At 43.7% G+C, this 27,869-nt stretch overlaps 1 protein-coding gene across 7 annotated transcripts in view; it reads left to right on the plus strand.

Annotated features, from left to right (window-relative positions):
- The first annotated feature begins 86 nt into the window (after positions 1 to 86).
- The window catches only part of HERC3 (HECT and RLD domain containing E3 ubiquitin protein ligase 3), a 44,190-nt gene continuing 16,407 nt past the window's right edge, over positions 87 to 27,869 (plus strand). For 2 of the 7 annotated variants that reach the window (XM_057366837.1, XM_057366838.1), the window contains exons 1-11: positions 87 to 160; positions 4,755 to 5,012; positions 18,837 to 18,996; positions 20,061 to 20,137; positions 20,727 to 20,948; positions 22,993 to 23,084; positions 23,958 to 24,088; positions 24,703 to 24,863; positions 25,348 to 25,424; positions 26,191 to 26,315; positions 26,843 to 26,902. In XM_057366837.1, coding sequence (XP_057222820.1) covers positions 4,787 to 5,012; positions 18,837 to 18,996; positions 20,061 to 20,137; positions 20,727 to 20,948; positions 22,993 to 23,084; positions 23,958 to 24,088; positions 24,703 to 24,863; positions 25,348 to 25,424; positions 26,191 to 26,315; positions 26,843 to 26,902 — 1,331 coding nt within the window. In that variant the 5' untranslated portion in view covers positions 87 to 160; positions 4,755 to 4,786. Of the gene's footprint in view, positions 161 to 418; positions 824 to 2,562; positions 3,391 to 4,754; positions 5,013 to 18,836; positions 18,997 to 20,060; positions 20,138 to 20,726; positions 20,949 to 22,992; positions 23,085 to 23,957; positions 24,089 to 24,702; positions 24,864 to 25,347; positions 25,425 to 26,190; positions 26,316 to 26,842; positions 26,903 to 27,869 lie in introns of those variants that run through there. The other 5 variants (XM_057366833.1, XM_057366834.1, XM_057366836.1 and 2 more) reach the window with 5 other exon arrangements.

Here is a 27,869-nt window from a genome sequence, read left to right on the forward strand (position 1 = left end):
CCCGGCTCCGGGCACAGGAGATTCCCGGCCCTCCCCGCGCCCGCCGGGGGCCGGGCCCGCCCTGCGCATTGGCCGCGCCGCGCGTCACTCCCGGCGGCGGCGGCGGCAGCGGGGCCGGGACTTCCTCGTCGCCGCGGCGGCAGCGGCGGGGCCGGCGGCGGTGAGTGCCGGGGAGGGAGGGAGGGAGAGCTCAGCCCTGCGCTGGGGCTGCTGCCGGTCCCGCGACCGAGCCCTTGCGTGCAGGAGCCGAGGCTCGGGCGCGGCGGAGCCCCCGCCGCCCTCCCCGGCGCAGGACGCGCGTCCCCGGTTCGGGGCGGGGAGCCCGGGGCGGCCACGGGGCTGCGGCAGGAGCCGCTCGCCACCGCCGCTGCTGCAGCATCRCCGGGCTGCGGGGTGGGCTCGGGGCTGCTGCCGCTCCGATGTGTGCCCGCCGGCAAGCGCCGGTCTGGGCGTGGGAAGCGGCCGCAGAGAGCGAAGAAGCCCGGGGTGTCCGGGGTGAAGGCAGGGAGGGAGAGGTGTTTCTGCTGGGGTTGYAAAATGGAGGTGATGGCGGAGGGGTTGTCATATTCGGTTTTAGGTATCTATTTTTGTATGTTTTCTGTGGGGGCACGTCAATCTGAGGGCATGCGGCTGTGCAGTGGGAATGTTCTGCTCCTGCTTTGACTCGTTTGCTGGTACACCTTGCGTTCTCTTACTCTGTAACCTGGTTTACACTGGACATGGAGTTGGACTGAAACGGAGGCAAAAGAAGAAGAAGAAAGTGGGCTTGGAGGCTTAGTGGCAAGAAGGAGGCAGTAAATTCCGTCATGGTTGAGCAATGCTGGTAAAAGAAACACATTTGCTATCTAAAATCTCACAAACAAGARGGAAGGAAAAACTTGTTTATTCATGCCCTGCCTGTTGGCAGATCTCTTTGTTTAGAGAGCATTGAGTCTTGAGGATTGTTTGTTGCAATCGTGATATTTACTTAGCTGACTTTCCCAGAAAGGGCACAGAGTGGAAATGGCTTTAGAATATGTTTGTGCGACTGTGAAGAGAACTGTGCATGGCATGAGAGCTTTTAAAAAGAGGAAGGAAAAGAAAAAGAAAAAAAGCAAAATAAAATACATCCTGCCATGATCACACATGCAGCATTATTATTTTACCAAACCATCGGGGTTATTTTTTCACCAAAACATATTTAGTATGCCAGCAGAACCTTATTATAGCAGAGGGTGGGTCTTCCACCCACAATAGATTTCCTCAAAATACTCCTCACAGTGTGAGGTTTTCCTAGCTCTAGCTGTGCTATGTGCATCCTTCACTGTTTTGATGGTGAATTATTCCTGAAGTGTCAGGGTCTGAGGATGTGGCGATATGGTCCCCCCCCCCCCTTTTTTTTTTTTTTTTTTTGAGTATGTGGGGATTCTCTGCAAATTACTGGCTTTACTGCATTGCATCTGCTCTTATCTCTGAAACATGAATACCAAGCTGGCTGCATTGGGATTTGTGAAGTGCAGGAATAGGTGATGTGGTTGCGTACTGCAGTTCTTGTGCTGTTTGCAATCCAATTTTTAAAAGGAACTGTGAACTTCAATCCCTAGCTGATGCATTTAAGAAAAACATCTCTCCTGAGGGTTTGCCCTCTGAAGCTAAAAATTCAGCTTTTTTGAGGTGTATTGAGCTGGGTGCTAGAAATATTAATCACGTAAAATTTCAGATAAGTGAATATAAATAATATATATACTATAATATATAAATATAAATAATTTAAAATATACATATGTATGTGCGGGCATATGTCTGTTAGTGCTTGCCTACAATAGAAACTTTCTATCTAATTGGTTTAGTACGAGAAAGGTACGCAGTRTGTAGAGGTAGTTTGCAATGTAACACACACTTTTACTTCTGCTACTGTCAAAGAAGAGTAACCGCCTTAACCAGATTGGAAACAGAGTGTGAAATTGTCATTTAAAGCCTCGTTGTGTTGTAGGAATAGCTCCTTCTTTAACATACACTTTATTAAGACCTCTGGCAGCTTTTTTTAGGGGGAGAAAAAAACAGCTCTTAAAACTGTGGTTTTAAAAATGGGCTATGTCTTCAACATAAGTAAATTCACCAGGCCTTTGGAAATATTTAGCTGYGCCTGTACACTCAAATTGTAAGTGRCTATGTTGGGTTTTTGCTCTCCAGTGGAAGGTGTTGGTCTGTTCCTGTGAAGCTGAGCTGCACAGAGATWTATTGGCAAAGTGTTTGGAAGATGSGAGGTGGGATTCGATAGAGATGATTTAAAAGAGCTAACAGAAAAAMCTAGTGAAGGCCAGATTGTCTGTGTCTGGTATAAGGATTGTTAAATTTGAGGGGCTTCAAAAAATCTGGCCTCTAGCATGAATGGAGGGTTGAACTCTGAAATATCACCCTAGTGTTTATTATGGACTGCTGGGAGTTTGAACTCCTGTTTTGAATAGTGTCCTACTGGAGGAAAAACCCATCTCTTACCAATCACATCATATCCCCTTACCCATTAGTGGCAAATTCTTGTGTGGAATATGAACACAAGGAAAGTCTTGTGTTAAAAATTAATGTATTTTTAGCATTTTTAAATTAAACTAGCACTTGGGAAGATGACTGTAGTCTATAGGGAGCAGACTGTTGAGATACCCTTTTAGAAGGTATCCAAAATTAATATTTAGCTCATGTGGTACAATGTCATTGCAGTTCAAGTTGTATACTGGCACAGTCTTTTCAGCTCAGAGGCAGGGAATGTGATCCTTGGATCTTCAGGATTGCTGTTTATATCTTTGTAACATGGCAGTTCCTCAGGCTGAGAGAAATGGCAGTCCCAGATTTCTGCTGTTCCAGTGTCAGTTTTGAAATGAWTCCCTGCCACCTTCAGGGTGTTGCTCATGCATTTTTAGTTTGGGTTTTTTGGGGTTGTTTTTGGTGGTGTGATAGAACATGAAGTTCGCTATAAATGTAGCAGTTTAAAGCACATTTAAAGCACATGCGCACACTTCAATTTTCTTCTGTCCCACGGCATTCCTATTCTTAGTGTAGCCAGCAGAGAGGGTATCTTCCATCAGGATTTGGTCCTTAGGGCGACCAAATACAGAGTATACTCAATGACTGATTTAACCAAGCAGTGCCTTGTAAGCTYCTGCTCTTTCCTCTGGGTGCTGTGGAGCTGGCCAGTGATAAGCACATGTGGGTGTGAGGAGTTGATTTATGCTGTAGAGGAAGGGCTGCTGGAGATAAACAGGGTCCTGCATTACTTTAAAGCACCTAATGAGAGATCCTAGTAAACAGTTTGTGGTAGGAAATTGTGCCACTGATGAAGTACCAACTGGAAAATCCAGTCCTCTCCTTCCCTCTTCCAGCTCAGTGGAAGTGACCACAGCTGACAGGCAGAGGGTAAGAGATGAACACCCGTTGCTTGGGGTTTAGATTAGGAAAGGCTTTATTGCTAATACCTAGAGCTCGAATTAGTGCCAGGTTTTGGAAACAAACTGAATGCATGTGTTTCCTATCTGCTCAGAGTGGGAGAAGGAATCTTTGGTGCTTCAGGGGTTGCCTTTTGCTTTTCTATCTTGTGCTAAGATGGTAAATGCTGCTGCTGCAAATTGCCTTAGCTGAAAACTTTGCATGGTGTGTCATAAGACTTGATGTCTCAGATCTTTCATTTTCTAATCTTCGTTCTCCTTCCCTTTGCAGAAAAAAAAAGAAAAAAGAAAAAAAAAAGGAAAAAAAAGCAAGCTTTAACTAGTTTCTAGTTCAATTAGAGGAGTTCTCAATGTCTTGTTGGTACAGCATGCTTAACAAATAACCCAAACCTATTGAGATTAGGAGTGACAAGGGAGTACTACTAAAATCTTTCATCTGCTTCTTCTGGAATGCTGTTTTCTTCCCCCAGCTTTTATACATTAGCATCCTGTTGTCCTTATCAAGTTCATACCAAATAATTCCTTGGACCTTTTATATTGCTGTATTTTTTCCCTTCCCATGTTTCCCTACTCTGAAATCCCTGACTTTCACTGAGCACAGTGCAAAAGATAACACCTGACTGCTGGCAAGTTACATCAACGTGACCTGTCCCTTGCTGTCAGGGCCAAGCTGTCAATGTGCAGCTCCACGTGAGCTGCTGCTTCTTGTGTAATTCTTGCTGCAGTTCAGGGGTGTGTGTGTTCAGTGTGTAGCTGCAGTTCAGTGTGTGTGTGTGTGTGTGTATGCACAAATTTAGGTTGCAAGTCTGTGTTCAACTAAGCAAAGTACTCCTTAATCTTTGTTTATCAGAAATAACACATTTCTGCATTGGCCAGTAYGCCACAAATACCTGTGTCATTCTGTTCAGGGCTAGTCTAACCACCTCTGAAGTGATATTTAAAGATTTACTTAGAGGTGATCTCAAATGTGATACTGTAACTCTRAAGCTCAGATTTGGACCTATTAGTCTAAAATTAGGTTTGGAGAGTCATTTGGTATTTGGTTTTTGAAACAAAGTAATTTTGCAGAGTAAAAGCTTGGTCTCCTGGGTTTCAGAACATTTCTACTGCCTTGCAGATGGCGATGGCCAAGGCATGAAGGTGCTGATTCAGTACCACAGCTGAGCTGTCTTGATTACTCTTTGTCTGTGTAATGGTTTACTGACAATTCACAAACCTGAGAGTCATGCAGGAAATTCCTTTTTTGGTTGTTTCCACCTCCTGCTGTGAGCAGCTGGATCTCTGTAGGATCTCTTGTGCTTTATTCACACTCATTCTCCTGTTTCTCTTGCCCAGGAAAKATACATGACTTGCTGAAAAGAGAGAAAATGCTATGCTGGGGCTACTCGTCTTATGGACAACCTGGGATAGGTAGCAACCTCCAGGTCATCATTCCTGAACCACAAGTATATGGCTTCATCCATGACAGAAATGTCAAGGAGGTGGCATGTGGAGGAAACCACTCTGTGTTCCTGCTGGAAGATGGGGAGGTGTATACMTGTGGCTTGAACACCAAAGGTCAGCTGGGACATGACTGTGAAGGAAGCAAGCCAGGTAAGTCTGCTTTTTATATGCACTTCAAACTGTCTTGAGGTTGGTGGGCTGAGAAGATTATGGAAGCTGCTTTGTGCTGATTGCCCCAGAGCTGGAGCAGCCAACCGAGCTGATAATCGTGTCACGTAACACAGTAATGATGCTGAACAACACTAGCTGGCTGTGGAAAGCTAAAGCTGAGCAGCACGGGTGAGGAGACAGGTCTGCTCACTTTGTCTGGGAAATGCATCAAAACAGGCGAGCGCAGATGGTCTCAGGGCAGATTTTGTTATYTGGCGTTATGTTGTCTCTTTATAAAAAGGAAGAGAGGCCCATGAGTCATGAGTGTCTTCTGCTTTGTCTTTCCAATTGCTCTGCATCCTTATGCCTACTCTTGTTTGGCTGTTGCTGGGATTTTTCTCATTTACACCAGAGTACAAATGGATCTGTGTTGAGTATAGTTGTGGAGAACAAACTTGAGCTTGGCCAAAAGGGTTTGTAAATTTTGTTTCCCACTATCAGAGTCTCTTCTCAACTTGTGCCTTCACCCCTTCATGTCTTCCTAAACTGGAAGAAGGTCTTTGTGTTCCCCAGCCTCAAATTGCATCTTCTTCGTTGTGTTTCAATGGACAGAGCCCATGAGTGCAGAACTACAGCCAGCTTCTGCTTCTTCTTCCCAGGGTGAAGGAGTGATTAACTTTGAGTTGTTATTTGAAGGAACCCTGAAGCCTTTCTCCTGGACTCTTTTGAATGCTGGCCTTCCAGCTTATCTTCCATTAACTTCTTGCTTTTGGCATGTGGTAAAGATACAGGTATTTCTGTTTCCAAAATACAATAAAAATCCTGTGCTGTGGGCAGTTAGAGCAGAAATTCCTCAAAGTGCCAGCTACCCTCTGTAGGTCTTGGGTCTTCTTGTATGACAGGGAGATACGGTGTATGCAAAATAGGCACAGTTCCCATGTAGTATATGCAAATCTGACCTGACTGACTGTTGACCCTTTCAGTGTCAGTGCCTTTTGTTTCCTTCTCTCAAAATGATTTGCTCAGTGTTGGATGCTGGATGACCAGGGTGCTGGATTAGAGGAGTTGACCTTGAATCTGGCCTCTCTTGCTTTTTCCTGCAAGTATTTTCTAGACAATTGCTGAAAGAGGTTGGGAATACTAGGACTGCTTAAGTCCTCTCTGTGCACAGCGACTGTTCATCTTCTGAGGGCTTGTAAATTTAGGCCCTGGAATAAATGAGATGCTGAGTACAAGGAAGCCAAGCCTAGTGAATATTCAGCTTAAACTGGTGAGGATACTTCCTCCTGCAAATCACCCAGCTGATTCAGGACTGGTGCGGAGGCCCCAGAAATTCAATGCTGTTGTGAGTGCTGCAAAGATGCATACTCTGAGAAACATCTTTGGGCTAGTTTCAGCCATAAAATAAGGCAGGCATAAGATGATGATGAAAATGGAGGATTTACAGCAAGTTGATCAGAGCTGGAAATGGATTTCATGAATCCTGAATGCTGAAATGTAGACTTCTCTAAGCTAGGTAATCCTTCTTTCAGTTAGGCCTGTAGAAGAGGGTCAATCTGAGAGGTTGAAATAGAAGTGAAAGATTCTCTGTGTTTGATCCAAAGTGCCCTTCTTCTGCCCCTTAAATTACAGTCTGTCCCCAAGATGTGAAACCAAGTCCCAGTTATCCTAGAGGTTTCATTTTCTCTGAAAAAGGTTCTRTTGCTTCTCTCTGAGGAGCCTGTGGCCGTCCCTGAGAAATGGAGTTTCTCTGCCAATATGGCATTACTGGCTGTGTCTGCAGTGGGATTTCTGCTGCCTGGGGCAGGTGGGAGGGATGTGCTGTAAAGCAAGGAACAACTGCTCTTTTTAGCTTCTGGTGAGCAGTCACAGCAGCCTTTATGGTAACAGTAAACTGGGGGAGAGCCCCATCCCACACACGGCTCTGTGCWGGTCTGCTTTGTCTTGCAGCACTGGGAACGGCATTTCTTAGCTTTCTTTTGCAAATGGGAACAAGAAGGACCAAGCCTTCCTCTTTCACCCCCACTTCCTCTGCATGGGATAAACACAACCTTGCACCTTGTGTGTAGAAAGGCTTGTAAAGATCATCTTTTCTGTTTTCCATTGTTGTGGGCCTGTGAATGAAGGCGTGTCTGACAGGTGACCAAGATGTATTTGTGGGACATGGGGTCCTGAGCTGTCAGGAATGATAAGGAAAACTGTCAGGAGGAGTCTGAGGTAGAGAATGGGAGAAATGCCAGAAACTGGGTGTCTTGCAGCTTCATTTTTCCAGCCTCTGCTGGACAGGGCAGTGTGGGCTGAGGTCTCTGGGTTTTCCTGCTCTGTGCCAAGCCCGTGAGAGCATCCAGGAGTGGGTGACCTCTGCCCAGCCCTGGAAGTGAGCTCCATCTCCTCATGTGGGAGGCTGTGACACAATTCTGATTGCCCTCRTCAAGCAGTCCCCTCTGGACTTCAGAAATGCTTACCAGGGCTTGCAGAGTGCCTTGGTTGTGTTTGAGAGCAACACCAAGACATGGAAATATGCAGGGGCTTTTGAAYCTTTTGAAGGCTGCCTGACTTTGTRGGAGTGGACTAATTCCCTTCCTGCTRCCTAGGTCTTCGTCCTCAGAGGAAAAAGAGGAAACTCCCTTTTATTTCTCACTATTCAATTTTGCTTCTCATTCATGCTGCTCATGAAAATGTCAAACAGTGGCACAGAATTGTTTGCTCCTCCTCTCAGAGGAGCCCTTTAGAGGGSACCTTTTGAAATCAAAGAAAATGTGCTAATTAAAAGCTGTGTTTATGGTCACATCTGTTGACCTTGTGGATGTAATGTGGAGAGGGGGATAGAATTGTGTCAGCTGGCAAARTGATTCTTATGCCTCTCCTCTACAGGGAACAGAAATTACTGGGGGACTGCATGCCACTGAAGGAGTCAGTAGAGCACTTTTTTCTGGAAATGCTCTTTCCTCTGGATTTTATGTTGTGGTGCTAAAATTAAGATGCCTAAGAAGTTAATCCTAATTAAAATAACATTCCTTTTGACTAAAAGCTGACTGCTTGTGCCTCAGACTCGCTCATTTTGCTAATTTTGGTAATTCTGGGGTAGTACCAGGTGTGCCACTCCCATGGCTCTCCCACAGGCCAGTTTCCCACGCTGTCACGCTGTCTACCAGTTGATTGTTTCTTCGAATTGTGGTGATTAACAAGGTACTTGAGGAGTCCATTCATCTTAGGGATGGATATCTGGCCTTGTTAATATTCACATGATTGTTTTTCCATGCTTTTTTCGGTGTTTTTCCATTATTTTTTTTTCCTTTTCCTCCATGAAACAGTCTGTAGCTTGTCTCTGCAATCACTTGGCAGGGATGCAGAGGGGGAGTGCTGTTCCAGCCTTCTCTCATCATGACCATGATTTAATAAAGCTTCTGTCTGACCTGCCCTAATTTTTACTTGTGTTGTTATGCACTGGAAGTCTCTAGAGTCTCTGGCAATGCCTTAGGAGAAGCAGCTTGACAATGTTGGTAGTGAAATATTGAACCCACTGTTTTGCAGGATTAGTCTGAGTTTGCATTGATTTCTTGAACTTTTATCAGATGGTAACATGCGTTATGTCTGTAACGGGAAGCAATAATTTTGTACTGCAGTAGTTTGAGGAAAATAATTATTCTTCATAACTGTATTTAAATTTYCCCTTTTTCAGTCCTGTAATTCCACTTGGATTGATTTCCTTCAGGTCTGCCATGAGGTCTTGGCTCCCTGTGATGATTCTAAGATAAGAGTTTTATCTGAATTTGCATTCTGGGGAACAAAAGACAGGCTGAGGTACCTAAGGTAAAGGCTCCTTTGGGATCTGGGTGGAATTACAAGGGAGTGTAAAACARCTACCTGGTTGTTAGCACTTTGTAAAGCTTTAAAAACATGCTCGAGTCTGAGATTTGGAACTTGTTTTCTGCTCTAGAGATTTGTCCTGTTAGGTCATTTGAACTTCRTTTGACTTCTTCTAGTGAGGAAACCTGGGCTTTGGTAATTAGTGYCTCAAGAGAGTTACAGAAGAATGTCTCAAGCCAAATTTGCCACAAACCTTTTATCTGGTAAGACACAGCAGACAAACCTATKATTTGTTTACACATTTTTCTGTCTGGATGCAAATATGCAGAGGAGCACTGTCTTTCTGTGCATTGTGGAATCTATCTGCTCGTAGCTGCTGATAGAAATATCATAATGTTAAAAAAAGCAGGAAAAAAACTGCCAAAACAAACAAACAAAACCCTARGTGATCCAGATCTTCTGGATTTCTCTGAAATGAGTGGCCCTTCTTTTCAAATGTAACTCCACTTGTCCTGAGTTTCAGCACAGGATTACAGCAGCAGAGAGCTCCGTGTTCAGGGCAGCATGCTTGTTAATCATAAACCCTGGAACAGCTGAGAATTCAGACGTGMCACCTGCTTGGCAGGACAGTTTGTGTGGATCTTCCTCTTTTAGTCTCTTCTCTAGTGGGTGAGAAGTCAGGCAGGAGGCCCTGGTTKCTCTGGAGGAGAGGTGGCAGGGCTTGTGTTTGTTGTGAGCAGGTTGGAGATGAAGAGCTGTGTATGTTTGTATTTCAGCATCCATTGTAAATGTTATTTATAAAAAAAAAAAAAAAAAGTAATTAAACTGGTCATCCCTTGCARAGTCAGGTATGTTCATTTGTACTCGTCCCTTTTGCTGCTTTGATCGATCACAGGATCTGACCAAGCTATTTGAGTTTGCTGTGCCTTCAYTAGTGGCTGCAGTGGGTTTGCTTTCTGGGGTGTCCATTTCAGCTGAATTGATGCCATTTGGGCTGCAGAGTGATTTTAAAATTAGAAGACAGAATTTAAAATTAATTTAGTTCAGAAACAATAGGTATTTGGTTGAATGAGAAGTAAAGGAAGTGCTTTTGCCTTCAATATCTTAAATATGCCTGCGTTGTGCTGAATTGGCTGGCTGAGGGATTCRAATATGCCAGATATTTTTGGTGGGAGTTGCTTTAACATTTATGTTATCTTGATCATGAGAACTGGCTTGTGCCAGTATTTTCTGAGACTGCAAGGTTAGGAGAGCCTACACTGAGGAGAGAGAAGGCTCTTTAGAAGAGCCTAAACAAGTAAAAATCTAATTTCTTGACAGTAAAGAAAACTAGTCAGCTCCTAAAATGGCTGTAGTGTGTTCTCAGATGCAAGTCTTGAAGACTTCTCTGAAATCTTGTCTCTAAACACACGTGTATTATTAGAACCACCAGATTTCTCTCTTAAATTCACTTTGCTGAGAGGTAAAAACAAGGATGAACCCAGGGAAGCAARGTACTAGTTTTTTATAATCAGTATGGTCTGTTTTTACAGAGGACATGAAGGACAGTTTTAATGCTTCTTTACCTCAAAAGGCAGAGCTTCAGTAAGAATGACCAGCTTTTTGCCTTTTCACTGGGRGTTTGCAGAGCAATTTAGCAACCTAAACTTGAATTTATGTCTGTCTTGTTTGTTACTTGTCATTCCTGTATCATGTGTGCTCTTCAGAGGCTTTCTGGAGCTGCAGCAGAAATAAAGCCTGCCAATGAAATAAAATCTGTCTGCCTGCCTGGCTTGGAAGGAGCATGAAACCATGGCACAGTGTGTGGCCCTAATGACTGGCCCCTCTCCTGCAATGGTGCTGAAGCTGAGAGATGTGTTCAGGATAAAATGGGTGGGTAGCTGCGTGTGATGAGGTAAAGGGAGAGGGCGGGCAACAAGCTGGAGGGCATACATACAAGTTTTCTGAATGCCTCAACCTTTTTGTAGCCAGAATAGTTGTCTGTGCTGGACAGARGTGATGACTTCATTAAGCTGAATAAGCGTGGCTGAGAGTCACAGCTTGTAGGAGAGATTTTAGTAGTTTGGTGGCTGCTGATTTTGAGTTTGACTCAGTTATTTTTAGACMGCCTGATATTCTTCATTAAGCTGAATTTGAAATAAGGCTTATCTCAAAGATCTGTGTGAAACTTCTTTTTCTTCTCAGAAATCAAGTATTTTTGGTAGCTGAGAAGAGCTGAAGACATTCTCGCACTCTTTAACACTTGACTTGCCTTTTAAACAGCCGCCTGCCTATATAAACTCACCAAAAAGGACTGTRCAGATGCTCATGTCTTCTTTTCTCAGAATGTCCAGTAGATAATTTTTTTTTAATGTGTAATAGGACTGCATTCCTTACCTCCCTTTTTTCAGTTGCCATGCTTCTTTGCAGTGACATATTTTCAAGTGATGTTTGTGAAGCTGATGGAGATGCCCTTGAAAGCAAGGGCAGGGGTGCTGTACTGAGTCTGGGCTGTGCAGGTGTGGCTTTTCAGGAATGTATGGCTTTGTCTTGCTCCCATGCAAACCACTGCAGGATTGAAAGGAATAGGAACAGAGTGAGGAGCAAACCAATTGCTTTTGAAAGTCATATTACCTAATCTAAGCCTGGGGCTGCCACAAGTGAGAGTCTCAAGTGCCACAGCTTTGCAGTGTGTAGTACCAGCCATCAAATCCAGCATCCATTTCCCTCATTCCCCACTGTACCTCTGGTGTCATGCCAAGGTTCAGTGCATCCTGCCCGTGCTGGACTTGCTGCCTTGGAGCTGTGGGATTTGCTGGGGTGTACATGGTGAATCTTGGGGGTTTCTCAGTAGTCATGTACTAGCCACAGCTTCTGTGCTGCCTGCCACTGGACAGCAAACCTGGCTGAGTGACCACCTTTGTAGCTCTTTGCTGTAGCCTGAAGAGGAAAACAGGTTCTCCCTGGGCTTTCTGAACATAGGCTTTTCCTGTGTTTCTTTGTCAACTCATGGTGTTTTCTTTCTTTGAAATAACTGTCATTGCTAGTTTACCACCAGGATCTGAAGGTAAACTCGTCCCTCTGCCAGCTGAAGCTTTCCAGACTGAAACCCTCTCTGCCTGACCAGCCCTTTCCTAGAGCCTGCTTCAGCTGTCTGTGCCCATGCCAGTCTGCATCTTTAGCTGCTCAGAGCCTGCTCCAGACAAAAGGCAGCAAAGTGGGAAGGCTTTCTGTGTGTCTGAGGAAGGGCTTKGCTGTCAAAGGGTAGGTGTCAGCTCACAGCTGTGAGGGGGAGTAGCTGCCAAAGCATATGTGAGGTGACACCCTGGGGTGTCACAGTGGCCTCTCACTGCTTGCTCTCACATTCCTGCCTTGACATGACAGAAACAGCTTTATAAAGTGAGGGCAGTGTTAATAACTGAGCCAGCCTCTCTCAGATTTAAGACTATAAGTAGCCATGCTAAATAAAGGAATGAGCAGTACTATGTGTGTTGTGCAGGTGAGCCATCACCTCGATAAGAATCRCTAGTTTCTCTGGATGAAAGCGGACTGCAGAATCTTTTGTTACTTGGAACTTCTCAGCTGTGACTTATCGACCGTGTTCCCATCCCTGTGATCAGCAGTGTTCTGGAGGAGTGTCACCTCCTTTGGTCTGTCCTCTGTCCTTTACTCCTTTACTCCCTCCCACACTTGTTTTTCATTCAGTAAGTCTGCTCTCTGTTTACATTTTCTCCCTTGTGACCAAATTACCAGAGTTTGATCAGCTTCAGCCTGCTGCTGCTGTTGTCAGTCTCTTTGGTCAGGCTTCTCTTGATACTGCTCTGCTTTCCACTGCCAGTGTAGCACCAGTTCCTGAAGTTCAGGAAAGGCAGACCTCTAGATTTGCTAACTGAACTTGTAAAACCCAGTCYCCTCAATGGATGTAGTGAGCTTCAGGTGTTGAAAATCAGAGGAGGTTACACATTGATGAAAACATTGCTTAGTCCATACTTCAAAGCTTTTGCACTGTACTAGGAAAASTTTAAGGCGTGCAGCCATATGTGGGTGAGAGCAGCTGGCAGGAAGCCAGGGTAGCTGTCATAGAGTGGGGCTGTGGTCTCCCCATGGGGTTTGCTCTYGTGGTCTGGTGCTGTGCAGGTGCAGAGCACAGTGTTCCCCACACCCTTGTGTGCAATAGTGTCATGTAATCTGAGCACAAGATGCAACAAGCACGTAATGCCTCCGTAGGGACGCTCTGTGAGGAACAGGAAGGTGAAATTGTGGAGCTGGTGTGAGGCAGGGTGGTTCCAGCTGCCTACGTGTTGTGTGTCTCATCTGCCTGGCCATGCCAGAGACTGTGTAGAGTCACCAAGGTGTGTTCTTGAAACTGCATCAGCCCTGGCCCCCTCCCTGTGAACTTCCTCTGGTTTCACTGCTGACAAACCACAGCCTGTGCAGGTGRTGTGAGTGAAGCCACAGGAGCAGTTTTAGCTGACTGGTTAGATTATGTTTTCAAAAAGCACATGACAGCTTTGCAAAGTCTGTATTTAGTTTAAGTGGTTGATAGAATCTGATTTCTTCATCCCAGCCCTGGACTCCAGATGTTGCAGTGACAGCTATGGGTGTGAGATGCCTAGGTGATCAGAGTTGAAAGTGTGCAGAGGGAAATCAGAGGGTCCTTCTTGGGAGATTTAAGGGGGAGAGGAAGGGGCAAAAAGGCCTTGACAAACAGCATGATTTYYCCCTYCCCAGTTTCTGAGGGGCAGAATCAYGCTTCCACTGGGGATGATGTTTCCTGGAAAAGTTGATGAGTGTACTTGTGCTGCTACTGGTTAAATAACTGATATTTTACTGGTAAAACTGATAAAAATGGTGACTAGCTAGGACATAGAAGTTATGCTGACAGAAAAAGAAGAAACCTTCATAAGGGGAGGGAGATATYTTGGGCAYCTTTCTCYYTAAGTGCCCTKTCAAYTGCAAGCATTTYGATTGTTACACTTYAGTTTTCTCTTTYTCCAGTTTCATTAAAACACTCAGAYGTGTTTTAATGTTCAGCTGTCTTCGTTAGGACTGAGATCATGAAGCTCATCRCAGCCTAGAATTACAGCCAGGATATCCATATGCAGAAACATCTCTGGGATGTGCCTTTGGAGACTGGGGAATCAGCAATCAGCTGAAGTTTACTACTTAGCGTATAAAAATCTTGTCAGGTCATTTGGTAGATCCACTTTTGTTTACTKGCTTTTTGAACAGTGGCTTACTAAAATGTTGGTGATTGATAAGTTTGGACCATAGTGTTTTTCTGATTTTCGTGTGGTACTTGTTGAAAGCAGTAGCAGATTTTCATTGGAGTTTTTGGCTGTTGAATCAGGCTTCCCTATRTGCTAATGCTGTTAGTGTCACCTGTTTAATGGTTTAGTGAACTGATGCAATTCATCTCCTAAAGGAGAGAGCTCTTTTCCTGTAAGAATTAAGGCTTTTCAGTACTCAGAGAACAGAAAGATTACACAGGTGAAATTTAAGTTGCTGTTGGCATTTGATTAAGTATTCAGTTGCCTCGTGCATCAAAATATTGTGTCTCAYACTTCTGATTTTTAGATCTGGGTTACACAATGCTCACACATCCTCGATGTGGACTATATCAACAAGCATGGGATTGCAAAGAAATCAGCTCATCTGTCCTCAGACTTGCAAGCTGCTAGCATTTAACCCAGAGGAATTCCTTACCTTGCCTTACCTGTTTCTCTCATCCCTGTGTTTCTACCACCATCTCTTATCTGGACAAGCTAGTWAGACACCTAATTTTGAGAATCTGTGAGCACTTTCCTTGCAGACAGTAGCAACYGAGATGACAATAAGCAGCTCTGAGCATTTGCTCAAGCTGGGAGGCCATGAGGAGTTTTGGCCAGGTGTCCAAGCAGATTGAAAYCACTTGAAACTCTCCCAAGATGCAGCTTCTTCTGACCAGAAATGCAGATTTTTGCCACTGAAGGTGTAACCTCAGGGCTGATGGTTTCTCGGTCGTTTCCAGGCTGTGGAAGCCATCTGGTGCTGTTCCTGCACATCCTGGTGCACATACGGCTGCAGGATTTTGCCACGTCCTCTAGCAAAAGCCTGTCTTGTGAGCAGCTGGAGGCTATACATAGAAAGGGTGTACCAACTCTCTGATAAAATTACTAGGGGTAGGAAAGCTAATTAATCATTCATTGCCTGTGCATTCTAATTAGAGCCGTGTGAGTGCTTTGTGCTTCTAAGCAGTTGCAGGCACTGAAGATCCTGTATAGCTTTCCAAAGCTTGGGGGTRAAGCATAGGCCCTGGTTCATAAATAGGGAAGCTATGGACTGGTGGGGGTCAGGGCTGATGGCTTGTCAGGGGGTTTCATTCCTGTCACACCTTCGCTACCATTCCCAAACTTTCAAGATAAATGCACTGATTGTCAGAAAGTTTAATTGTAGAAACATGCACCACTTATCTTCAGCTTTTGCTGGAGCATCCTTCCAAACCAAGAAAACACAAGTGCAGKCCTGGGAAGAAGGCCTGTCACCATTCACAGATGTGATGTCCTGAAGACATTTTGTCTCATTCTTTGCTCTGGTGTATTTTATGAAAAGATCTAACAAGGGTTAAAACAAAAAAAAAAAAAAATAAAAATTCAAACCTTGATATGCCTATTTGTGTTGAGATCTAGGAGTTAAAATGGACAGAAGGGAGAAATCAAAGTTGACGCTCCATGCGATACAAGGAACTGATAAATGACTTCTAAGCATTGGTGCTGTTTTGAGACAGCTGACAGCTTCAGGAAGCAAAGATTGTGTCAGTGTCTTACTTCTTGGAACTTGTGGGGTTTTGTTTGTTTTCTGAAAGTTTTATGAGGTGTTGAAACACTATTGCATAATTGCTTCAGCCCTTCCCTGTTGCTTTCAGGGTTTTGTTCTGCTTAGCTTTGTGGATAATTGTGCCTCTTAAGTTCCACTTGACTGGTTGTATTCATCAATTACAAAAGACGCAATACTAAGAATAAACTTCATTTTTGTACCCGTCATCTCAGCACAGTGATACATCTTTCCTAAGGAGTTAATAATAGTGTTGTGGTGCTTTGGAAGTTAAAACAAATGTATACCAATCATTAACACATCTAATATTTTAATATGAGGAAGGAATATGAGGTCAGCAGAGAAGTAGTTGTCRGAATGATGTTTTTGATATCCCGTGTAAGCTGGGAGATGGTACATTCAGTGACTTGGCAAGCCTGACAGTGAGCTGGAGCCCTTGTTGGACTGCCCGGGCAGCCTGTGATCCCAGGGAAGGGCTGGCTTTTTTCCATCTCTGGGAAGAAATGTATGTGAGTGTGTAAAGCTTACATTTATGTTTCTTCCTGACTTTTCAGGCAAACTGAAACTCTTGACAGGGTTTAGAAGTGTATTCTGGTGAGATGGGCCATACATGCAYCTTTCTAAAGGCAGAGAGCTTCAGCTCCAAGACAGGCATGTTTTTYTCTCTCTGTGGTTATCCAGTGAGTCCAGGTGAGACTGTTCTCTGTTCTACTGGTGAGCAGTGCAGTCACTGGAGGCTTTCAGTGACACAGGGCAGGCTTTCAAAACAAGTTGGTATTTATTAGCCTCTTGGGGTGGCACGTAGAGCAAGGTCACATTTGTGTTGCCAAATTAAACCTAAGACGGAGCCAGTGGGGACTGAAACARCCCTGGATTTCTAAACCTGTTGGATGTCCTCTCTGTGTCCCAGTGTGTGAAATCCTGGCCACAGCCACATGGCTCAGGGCACTCTTTTTCTATTTGCAGTACTATTGTGGTCAGAGTCCTGCCTCCTCCAGCTCCTGATGCCAATCTTTGGTCACTGGAGTCTTCTGTCACCTCCCCMAGGTGCTCCAGTGCTTCAGGGTCAGCTCGTGGCAGTCGTTCCACTGCTCATAAGGCTTGCTGTGGCAAATACTGCTTTTCCCGGGAAGGGTTTTCCATGCAGGAGGTTTTACGTGCCTGCAGGTAGCAAAACATACTCTCTGTTAGCAGTGCCCCAGCATCCTGTACTGCCCACGTTTTCTGTTGTGTCAGACTCATGGTGTCCCCTGCAGTGTTTGGCAGTGTGCAGGGACCAGCTTTGGAAGAGGGGCTGGTGAGTTTGTGACCACTTTTAAGGGCTCAGGTGCTCTGGGTAGCAGCCAAGTCTCAATGTACCCTTCCAGCAGGGGTGCAGTGGTGAAATGGTGGGGTCATAAATCAAATTATTTTCCTTGGTGAAGCAAATGGCTTCATCCTCCTCTCCTTTTGATGGCATCATTCTCTCCAGCAGCAGCAGTGTTAGTTCTGGACCTTCAGGTCCTGGTACGTGTGAAACACGTGTGAACTTAGGTGATGTGTTGGGCACATTGCAGTGTTTGTCTTGCAGGATGTCTGAGAGGAAGAGACCAGAGCCACACGTGCTGCTGAGATACCTTGTCTGCTGTTTGTCATTGACCTTGATCAGCCCTTAGAGCTGCTGGTTGTTTGGAGCTCTCAGATAAAAATAGGCTCCTCATTTATGTATGTAAATGAACACAAGCCAGACTGCCAAGCTGTGCTATAGTTGGGTGCTTGTGGGCCCGAGTGGGAAGTTGTGTCTAAACCGAGTTACCACCCTCAAACCTGGCTGTGCCTCTGCAAGGGATTGGCAGTGGGACTGGGTGAAATTCGTGCTGCTGGGAAGAGCTGCAGGACCAAGGGTGGTGTTGGATAGCAGGCRGGTCTCAAACACTCCTAGATGTGCTGTTACTTGTAAACTGCACCTCTGTTGCCATTAATTATTTTGAGTGAAATGAAGCACATGTTCACGTGGCATTTTCCTTGGCTAGAATACATATTTAAATTGTTGTCACCTTTTTCTTCAATAATACCCATTAGGGATTTTTATCCTCAATTTCTCATTCCCAGACTTAGAAGGTGAGCCCTCCAAAGGGCTTTTGCACTTACTTTTACACTCCTTTAAGACATGTAGATTAATTGGAATGCAAGTTTCGGTGCTAAGTATGTTAATGATTTCTGGACACCTCTGATGTTGGGTATCATTTTCATGGGAGGGCATCTAATGACCCTTTCTTCTCATGTCACAGGCAAGTTGGGACTTCAGTAAAACTGATCACTGCCTTGTAGCTTACAGGGTGAAATCTTTCTTCRTCCACATGGAACACTTATATTTGCTCAGGGAGGAAAAAAGAAAACAACTTTGCTTCTGTCTGGCATGCAGGGCTCTTTGCCATCACTTGTGTGGTATTATTGCAAAACAAGACTTATTTTCATGTCCATTTGTAAAAATGGTGTAATGAGTAAGATTTGGTTATAGATGTTTTTAGAGTAGTTGTCAAACCTGCTTCAGTTGCCTAACATGATGTAATGATGACAAGTCAATTGTGGGTTATTTTCCMGAGGGCTTGAGTGATGAATTTTTTWAAATCTTTTATTCCTTCATCTCWCTTTRCTTTCTTTAGCTGGGATTTCTTTTATGMRTGTTTGACAGTGGTAGTTATAGGTTGATGGGTTCAAACTTGCTCCAAGATTAGCATGGAGGATGTTGTAACACATAATACACATGAAGCAATAAGTCAAGGTGTGGTGGATGGCATCCAGCTTTGTGGATGACTTGTCTTCATTGAACATGAGAGCTGTGSAAGGTCAAATATGTTTTACAGGGTCTCCTATCTTCTCAGTGTTGGATGATCCCTGAATCAAAACTGAATGGGGAAACCTCAAGTCTGGGATATCTTTTCCCAAATAACCTGATATGTTTTCCTGTATCTGTGAGGCTGGCTGTGTGTARGCTGTCCCTGTGCTTGAGGCATGTACCTGCCTGCCTTCTATGATTTTCAGGCTTTCAGAAGTGCTCAGCAGTGACACATTTTCAGTAAAACTGAAAAAAGTTACTTTTTCTGCTGTAAGAAGTGTTTTAAAACTAAATTGGGGGTCAGTGCTCTCACCTGAATGGCTTTGCATGCAGATTTGCCCAGACCTGMTGTCACTGTGATGTGAATGCTGTGACCAAAGAGTTTTTCCCTCTGTTTCCCTCAGAGCAAATCGGGGCGCTGGCCGGGCAGCACATCGTGCACGTGGCCTGTGGGGAGTCACACAGCGTGGCCCTCAGTGACCAGGGCCAGCTCTTCTCCTGGGGCGCCGGCAGTGACGGGCAGCTGGGGCTCACCACCATAGAGGATGTGGTGACAGTGCCAAGGTGAGTGAAGAACAGGCTCAGCTTTCCTCAGGGAAGCACCTTTTCCTTTCAGGGGAAACCCTTATGCATCAAGGATTGCTCTCCTGGGGAGGGCCACTTTCTCTTGGTGTGGTGGGAATAGTTCCCTTCTCTTGCTGGGATGAAGGTGATTCCTTCTCCTGTCACTGCTGTTCTGGTATTCCCTGAGCCCTGCAAGACTCAAGCAAGTCCTCAGGAGGTTTGGGCAGGACATACCTTCTTCCCRTGGATGGTTGAAGTATGGAAAAGAAAATTGGAGTGTGCTTAGCTTCCTCAGTGAAAAATGCCACAATGTTTTGTACAGAAAAAGGAGRTGTGTGAAGGAGGACTCACACCCAGAAATTATGTTGGTACTTCCCGCTGTTTTATCTTGCTGTGTTAGCAACAGATGCAGTCTGTCTTTTGGTCTGCCACTGAAGATCCAGTGCAGAGCAGAAGTTTGGGTCCACTCTTTATAATGGCTGTCATTGTAAAAACAGTATTTAAAGGAAGAGTTTCAATTAGAAAAGATTRATGTCTGAGCTGAAGGGCTCTGTGGGAAGCCAGTCCTTAACTTGCGTGTGGTTCTGATATAACAGAGAGAGGCGGGTTCTCRTGGCAGTGTGATAGTACCATTTTAAAAATAACATTTTTGTGAGATAGCTTGAACCTTTGACATGCTATTCTCTGTACAAAGCAGTGAAGAGGGTTTGGTGCTGTAACTCATTGGAACTGCTAGGCCCATAACAGCATAAGAAATGTCAGTGCCTGAAAAAGAATAGTGAGAGACACCAAGAACCAGCTATTTTCACCATTTCCAGATGGTTRGATTCAGTGTTATAGCAGGAAATGTAGCTGAGTTACTAGTCAAGTGTCTAAAGGTCTCCACAGATTTGCATCTATTACGTATGGATCTGTGTTGCCTTCAAGACTCTGTTCCTCAGTCTCAAAACCATAGATTGTGTGTGTATGTATAAAACAAATACCTGAGTGGAAACTGTAGTTTTTTATCTAAGGTGATACCATATTTATGGACACTTGTTCTAAAATGGTGTTGTCATCTTTAGGTTGATAAAGAAGTTGAACCAACAGACGATACTGCAGGTTTCCTGTGGGAATTGGCATTGCCTGGCTCTGGCAGCAGGTACTGTAACATTTGTTTTTAGTTACCAAAATTGGTGCTGTTATTTTGCACAGCATTCAAGACTGTATTTGTGCATAATAAATCCAGGACGTCCCATATCCTGACTGCTTTCAGGCCAAGTGGGGTGCTGTAAAATGGATCAGGTACTGTGAATATTGAGGAGGAGCCAATACTGTCAAGACAGAAAATATTATGCACAGACCACCCACTGTTACACTGGTGAATGATGGCAGAAACACTTGAAAGCTTTCCATCTTGATTTAGAAAAATGTGTGTAATTAATTTCTTTGTGCTGAAATTTTCCTTGGCAGTTACTCTTCTGTGTGAAACACGTGCATGTCTTTTGTTGCACTGTTAGAGCATTTGTATTTTGTATTTTGCACTTAGTTGTTTGCATCTTTATTTGCCTGGTGGCTTCAGGCTATGCTTTTTTTTTTAGCAAAGAATGTCTTTCTTGATTTTGGTTTTTTTTTCATCCTGAGGCTTGGGTGGGAGCAAAGCCTCCGGAACTATTTCTATTTAATTTTTACCAACTTGCTTTTCTGTTGTCTAGCTTTTGCTTATCATTCCCTTCCTTTTCTTGTTTCAGATGGCCAGTTCTTCACTTGGGGGCAGAACAGCTATGGTCAGCTGGGCTTGGGCAAAGAATGTCCCTCCCAAGCCAGTCCACAGCGTGTCAAGTCTCTTGATGGGATCCCTTTGGCTCAGGTCGCTGCAGGTGGAGCCCACAGTTTTGCCCTTTCTCTCTCAGGAGCTGTGTTTGGCTGGGGGAAGAACAGCTCAGGACAGCTGGGACTAAGTGATGAACGAGGTATGAAAATTATGGTCCTGGGTGARGGATAGACTGCTTTGGCCTAATGTCTCTTTTTGCATGGACATGGTATTTTTACTCAGTGGCTATGTGACATTCACCAACTCCTCCTGGGATGAGATGGCAGAGAAAGCCTCTGTCTCTACAGGCTTTTCGTACTTAGCAGAAACAGGAATTTCGTACTTAGTAGAAACAGGAAAACATGTTTTTCCCCTTGTGGATATTAAATTTAAGTGAGGAGGATCAAAAAGAAAGGTCTTTCAAGTGTGAGTGTCAATGTGCAGATATCGAAGAAAGTGCTCATATTCTTTCTCCCTCTTCTCAAAAACATTTTGCCCATACTTTGTTTGAAGTCGTTGGTGTAAAAGCTTTTTCTGTAGAACAGCAAGCTGAACCCATCTCCTCTTTTGCCAACATGATTTTGAYTGGTGAGCATCTATCTGCTACAAAATAATGGCAACACTGAATATCTCAGTATTGTAAAATGTTGTTTAGCTTATTTGTTGCACTGTTTGTCRGACACACAGGGCCAATTTTTTCAGGTGCTCATGTTCAGTGAAGCCTTGCCTCCACTTGAGTATAGGTTTATAAATGAGGCTGAAGTGCAGCTATGACATGACCAGTAGTCTGAAAAGCCCAGATCTTCCCTGCTTGTTGTTCACACATTCTTAACTTTCTGGAATAAAACAAGTGAATGGAAGAGTTTATTTGGAGCTTCAAATCCAATCTCTTGATCATTTTCTGCATAGTTGCTGAGCAGCTTTTATTCACTAGGCAAGTTCCTGAGTGTAGATGTGATTCTTAACATGCACCTGGATAACTTGTACTGTCTGCAAAGTAGTACTGATCCAATATAAGAGCAGCAGTGTGCTTTAGGTGTAGATTGGCAGATAAATGCTTCTAATTAAAACAAAGCTGCAGTTTACATATGAGAGGCTTACTTTCACACGTGGCTAACCTTAAATGAACAGAATAGGCATCTGCTTGTGGGGTGATGCTGGCCAGGGATCCTATTCTGCTTCCCCCTCAGTGCTTGGCATCATAGTAAATACGTGGTATTTATGGTAAGTGAATCATGGTAAGGCGGTGTGAATTGTGCTTGTCAAACATGAGCAGCAAGGTCTATAAACATGGGCATTCTGCAGCACTGTTATTATTAACAATTACACTGCAGAGATAAGAGTTATCATTCCTGTCAAAATACAGAACGAAGTAAATGAAAAATATGCTCTCAATTCTAAGCTCATGGAAATATGACCATTTTTCTTTCTGCCCAATAAAAAAACTGCTTACAAATCCTTAGGTGAGAATCGTAAGAAATGGGCAACTTCTATAGGTAGGAACCTGATTTTTTGTTGGTATGAAATAAGCAGCTGCTTCCCTTAATAGCTAACTGTTTTGGGGTGCCTACTGCTCCTTGAAGTGCCTAGCTTTTATTTTTGCTGTATTCATCCCTGGGAGACAGACTTTAAATGATTGGAAGTGGCAGAGTGAAGGAGAAAAGCATCACTTACTGATTGGTAGTGATTAGCCTTTGCAAGTAGGAGGATCTTCTGCTTAAAGGATAACAACAGAAGGAAAGCTRGGTTTTTAAATACACATTGGAATTCAGCTTACCACGTGTCTTGCACAAGTGTCTCCCACGTGCCAGGGTTGTTCTATGTGGAAAAGGTTTAAGCACAGTTTTGGAAACAAATATTTGCAGTCATTGCTGAGGAGTCTAAAATGGAGTGTGAAGCTGAAGGTGGGTGTATCYAGGCTGTACCCACCAGATCTCCCAACAGCAAGTGCATGTTGAATTTATACAAGATATTTAACATTTGCTTTCTTGCTCTGGACAATTTTGAACCAGTCAAGTCTTCAGAATTGGAGGACAAAATTGGCAGCAAAGTACTGAAGGACATGTGTTTTTTTTCACCACAGTTGTTAAAGTTTCTCTTGTGCTCACAGACCACATCTGAAAATTAGACTGCCAGTGCTCTTCTTGGATATGCAGTTTTGTGTTTATGAAACAGCTCTTTTATTAACTTTATTGTCACTGCAGACCGAGAGTCCCCTTGTCACGTGAAGCTGCTGCGATCTCAGAAGGTTGTTTACATCAGCTGTGGAGAGGAGCACACAGCAGTCCTGACAAAGGTAAAGATTTGGCCCAGGAGCCCTGGCCACTATCTCACCTGCCTGATGGTTTCACASTAGTTTTCTGTGTCATGGTAGAAAAACACAGATTGACTTGCTGTATTTCTTCTGACCCCAGTAAAAGAAACTAAGTGGAAAGTATTGCCTAATTATTTATTCTGGGATTCATTGCCAGCACGATCCTTTGCTGGTTTTGAAGATGAAGATGTTCATTATCCATGGCAATGAATARCAGAACTCAAGTGAATCACTTAAAGAAATTAGCTTTGGGGGGAAAAATATTAATAAACACACATCCAAAGGGTTGGAAATARCATTTTGTTGGAAAACAGATTAATACTGTGCATCAGAATAAGATGGAARCCAAAATGAATGAGAATTTAAATTRRACATTAGTAGTCACAGCATTTACAAGAGGTTTTCAGTTCCAAACCTGCTGCTTCCAAGTGGTGTATAATTTAGTGGCCAGAGGACAGGGCTGGGATTTGAAAGAGAGCTGCTCAGTTCTTGCCTTGCCTCTGCCACTTTGTAGGTGTTGCTTTCTGGCTTGGAGCCTCAGTGTTTTCCACTGTGAAATGAATTAAAAACCTGACATTGAGGTTCTTGTGGGAAAAATGTCATTGTAGAAAACTAGTTCTGTAGAAACTTGTCTAATGTAGAGATACCTGAAGAGAATTCTGTTTGTTTCTGATGCGTGTCAAGGTAGCTTATTTGGATGCTGCATTAGCAGAACCCATGTTTGTTTTCTGAATCCTTTAAAAATCCCCATCAATCTCTGTCTAAACTTTGGGCTCAAAGTGAAACTGGAGTCAGAGAGATCCTGCTGGGTTATGGGTCCCTAAATGGAGACTCTGCTGTTTGATTTGCTAACAGAGTGGAGGGGTGTTCACCTTCGGTGCAGGTTCCTGYGGACAACTGGGACATGACTCCATGAATGATGAGGTGAACCCCCGAAGAGTTCTTGAGCTCATGGGCAGTGAAGTGTCCCAGATTGCTTGTGGCAGGTGAGTCCTCTGTGCAGTCAGAAACTTTCTTTGGTGGAGTTTAATGCTGATAACTGAGTCATGGAAATAGGGGGAAATAGTCTTGCTTCTGCATTCTGTGTTTCAAAACCAAATGAATTTAAATTTTGCTTTCCATGAGAATTTTAAGGCCCTCTAAAAGAGAAGGTTTTTCAATTGGGGTTATAACCTGTAAAAGATACTGTCCCTTCTTAATAATTCAGCAAGACTTTAGAGCAGAAGCCCCTTTGGTCAAGTTTCCAGGCTCTTTAATGAAAAGTGAGTTAGAGTAGTTGCCTTTCAGTATGCACAGGCTTAGCAAATGGCTAAGCTGATACTGTGAGCCTGATACCAGCTGCATGTTGGCACAAGCTGCACTTTGTCACTTCTACCTAAAGAGCTCCATCCCATAAACTGGTGCCATCAGGTGGCAAAAACTGAGCATTGGTACCTGTGTAAAGGTGCTGCTTGGCACCAGCTTCTGGCCTAGGAGAAATGAGAATAAGTTTTAGTCTGCATTTGGTTTTATTGTTGGGGTTTTTTGTTTGTTTTTGGTTTGTTTGTTTTTTTAAATTTGTTGTTGAACAAGGCCCTAACTCTGTACCCATCTCTTACAGACATCACACTTTAGCCTTYGTGCCTTCATCAGGAATGATCTATGCATTTGGCTGTGGAACAAGAGGCCAGCTGGGAACAGGGCACACGTGCAATGTGAAGTGTCCCTCTCCTGTCAAGGGTCACTGGGCAGCTCATAATGGGCAACTCTCAGGGAAACCTGGTAGGTACTGTGCTCTGTTTGAAATGGCAAGTGCATATAAATAATTTCACCCATGGCTGTCTAAATCTTAACATTGTTCTGTGGAAGTTCTGGAAATACCAAAACAAACCCATCCTACAAATACACTGTGGTAATTTCTAGGTGACCTTTTGCTCTCTGTTAATGTGTGCCATCCCCTTTTCTCTTTTTATGGCAGAGCTCAACATTTGGCAATCTTGAGACTTCATGAAATTGTACTAATACTGAGTTCTAAGGCTTTGTTCTCTCTTTAAAGCCCCTRTTGCAGTTTAAAAATGACAACTTTCCCCTCCTTTGTGCCTCTCATGAAAGTGCWGCAGTGYTTSAGTTCCAGCTGATTTCAGCAGGGCYTTCAAAGRACCCAGGAGCTCCTTGTGGTTGAACTGACAGTGCAAATGGGAGGGGAGATAGCACAGGTAGGGGCTTGCATTCATCAGCCTCTAACACAATCTGTCTTTCTTAACAGATGCCTGTAAATACCACATTGTTAAACATATCTTCTCTGGAGGAGACCAAACATTTGTGCTTTGCTCCAAATAYGAGGTAAACCAAATGAAGTATCTTTTCAGGCCTTCTCCCCTGCCCCAGCATTCACAACACAGCTTTTGTTTTTGCTCACATCTTCTGAAATTGAAGTGTTGCTTTGGAATCCATTCCACCTTACAGACCTTACCAGCTCTGACAATTGTCACAGGGATTTACAGCTTAGTGSCTGAAAGTTGCCTTTCCTTAGAGGCAAATCAAAGCCTTTGGGCAGACACTGATTCCAGTTTGATCAGCAGGGAGGGGARTCCAGTCTGTGCAGATTGGGATCGAGGAGTTCCGTTCCACCTGTGGTGCTGGGTTCTGCATGGTTGGCATGTAGGGCCATCAACCATACACGCTGGGATTTTGTCAAGCTGTGCTGGATGGAGAGCTGAATGCTGAACTGGTTTTCCTGCTTTTGTCTTTTTTCTTTCAAGARGTGTTTGGGATAAACTTTTGAGGCATGGAAATAGGTCCAGAATAAATGTACTGAGCTTGTACTTTATATATGACAGTATTTAAGAGGGCTTTGGTGCATCTAGGGAATGATACTTCGAATTTTTTATTTTCCTCTTTTTAAAATGCATTTGAGGATCTTTTTTTCCCCAAAACATTTTCATACCTTCCCTTTTGGACTTCTTAGTAATGCCACAAAACTTCCTAACCGAACCTTTTCAGAGACCACACTAAAGAAACTATCAGTTCTTTATTAAAACAGAGATTATGGATAGGAAGGAATTGTTTTACAAGCCTTGTCTTTGCTGAAATCTGTATCTTCTCACAGAATTCCTTGCCTGCTGATGATTTCCGGACCATAAATGAAACACGTTACACCTGTTTAATAAATGATGAAACTATAGATGTCTGGAGGCAAAAGCTTTTAGAAAAGAACAGTTCTAATTCTGTCAAGTAGGTATTGTGGCACTGGACAAGCCTTTTGTTGAAAGTTCTATTAAAATAATTTTGTTGGCTTCCGTGCCATGCTTTCACTTGAAAYTTAGCAACCTTTTCAAGTGTGGTTCTTGGTCGTTTCCAAGGGGAGGAGTTGCCAGTCACAAGGCTGCCAGGTGAGARCTTCTGAGCAAAATCAGAGGAATTTGAGGCTGCCTCAGCACTGTAGATGGTGGGTGGGAAATTGATATCAAAATTKTCCTGTATTTTGTCCTTAAAATTCATGAAAAGCAGCGAAAACTTGTGAACCAACTGATTAAATTCCTTCCCTGGTGTGCCTGCCRCAAGAAGGGCAGAACAGGTGGAAAGGAGACACTAATTCCTCCTTTCAGAGATCCTGAATGAACTTTTTGCCCTCTGTGCCTCTAAAGGGGTTATCCTGACATTGTTTCCCRTAGAAGGAAGGGAAGAGAGATGAAGAGATTTACGAGGCATCAGTTCATAACCTGTATCTCTGTTTTCTTTTGTCTTCCTGCTGCAAACAGTAATGTTGTTCAGATACTGTCCTCAGCTGCCTGCTGGAATGGAAGCTTCTTGGAGAAGAAGTAAGTGGCAAATTTCCAGAATTTTTTCCCTTAATGCAGACTGGAATCCCTTTGCTTCACTCGCTTCTGCAGTGGAATTTGATATTTTTGATCAGACAGATGGGGCAGACAGTGTCCCCAAAGAGGTGGGTGGTCAGAGCCGGGTAAGGAAGGCAGAGGGTCTAAGAGAGTGCATGGTGAGTGTAATTTAAATGGCACAGATTTCTTGGAGTTGCCACAGCTGTTATTCTTCCCTTTTAAATACATAACAACTTATTTAAAGAGAGAGATTAGGAATATGATGTTAAAGGAAATTAGGGATGCCAGGTACCTGAATAGTCCTTAACCCATCTGGTCTACCTGGTGCAGATGAAAACATCCTTCCACACAGACTGCTCTTGAAAATACAAATGGAAGCACTTTCCTTTTAGGAAAGTTTTGTGCTCCTGCTTACAGAAGGAGGAATTTCAAATGGGTGTAACCCACAATAGGTGGTGACARGGTTGTAAGACACACAGCTGAGTCAAAGGCTGTGGGCTGGGAAGGCTTGTGTTGGCTGTGTCTGTGTCTGTAAATTTTGWGGAGATAACAGCATAAGATGAGGAGGAGTGTAAATTTTTATGGTGATGTGGTGAGTAAATGACCTGTAACGAGGTGAAGAAAAGATTACTTTGAGTAATCTTCACATAATATTTAAAGGGCAATTTAAAAAAGAAAATAATTTGCTAATTACTCTGGTGGTTTTCTGCTTGTCCAGTGTTTTTTTCTCCAGTGTTGTGACATGTTATTGCATCAGGAGAGTTGTGTCATGTTGGTTTACCTCATGCTTATTGAGGTACCAAAGTTGTTGAGTCACTTTAAATCATCTCACATCTCCTTTGAATGTGGAAATGMGTGGAGTTTATGGCTTCATCCCCCAAATACAGTTGTTCTTCCACGTTACTTCTGTTTTGTCTCGTGCAAAACTTGTACAGAAAATCTTTGACCA

The sequence above is a fragment of the Malurus melanocephalus genome, unplaced genomic scaffold, assembly GCF_030028575.1.
Source record: "Malurus melanocephalus ecotype Western Australia unplaced genomic scaffold, MMel_1.1 scaffold_72, whole genome shotgun sequence".
Classification (NCBI taxonomy): Eukaryota; Metazoa; Chordata; class Aves; order Passeriformes; family Maluridae; genus Malurus; species Malurus melanocephalus.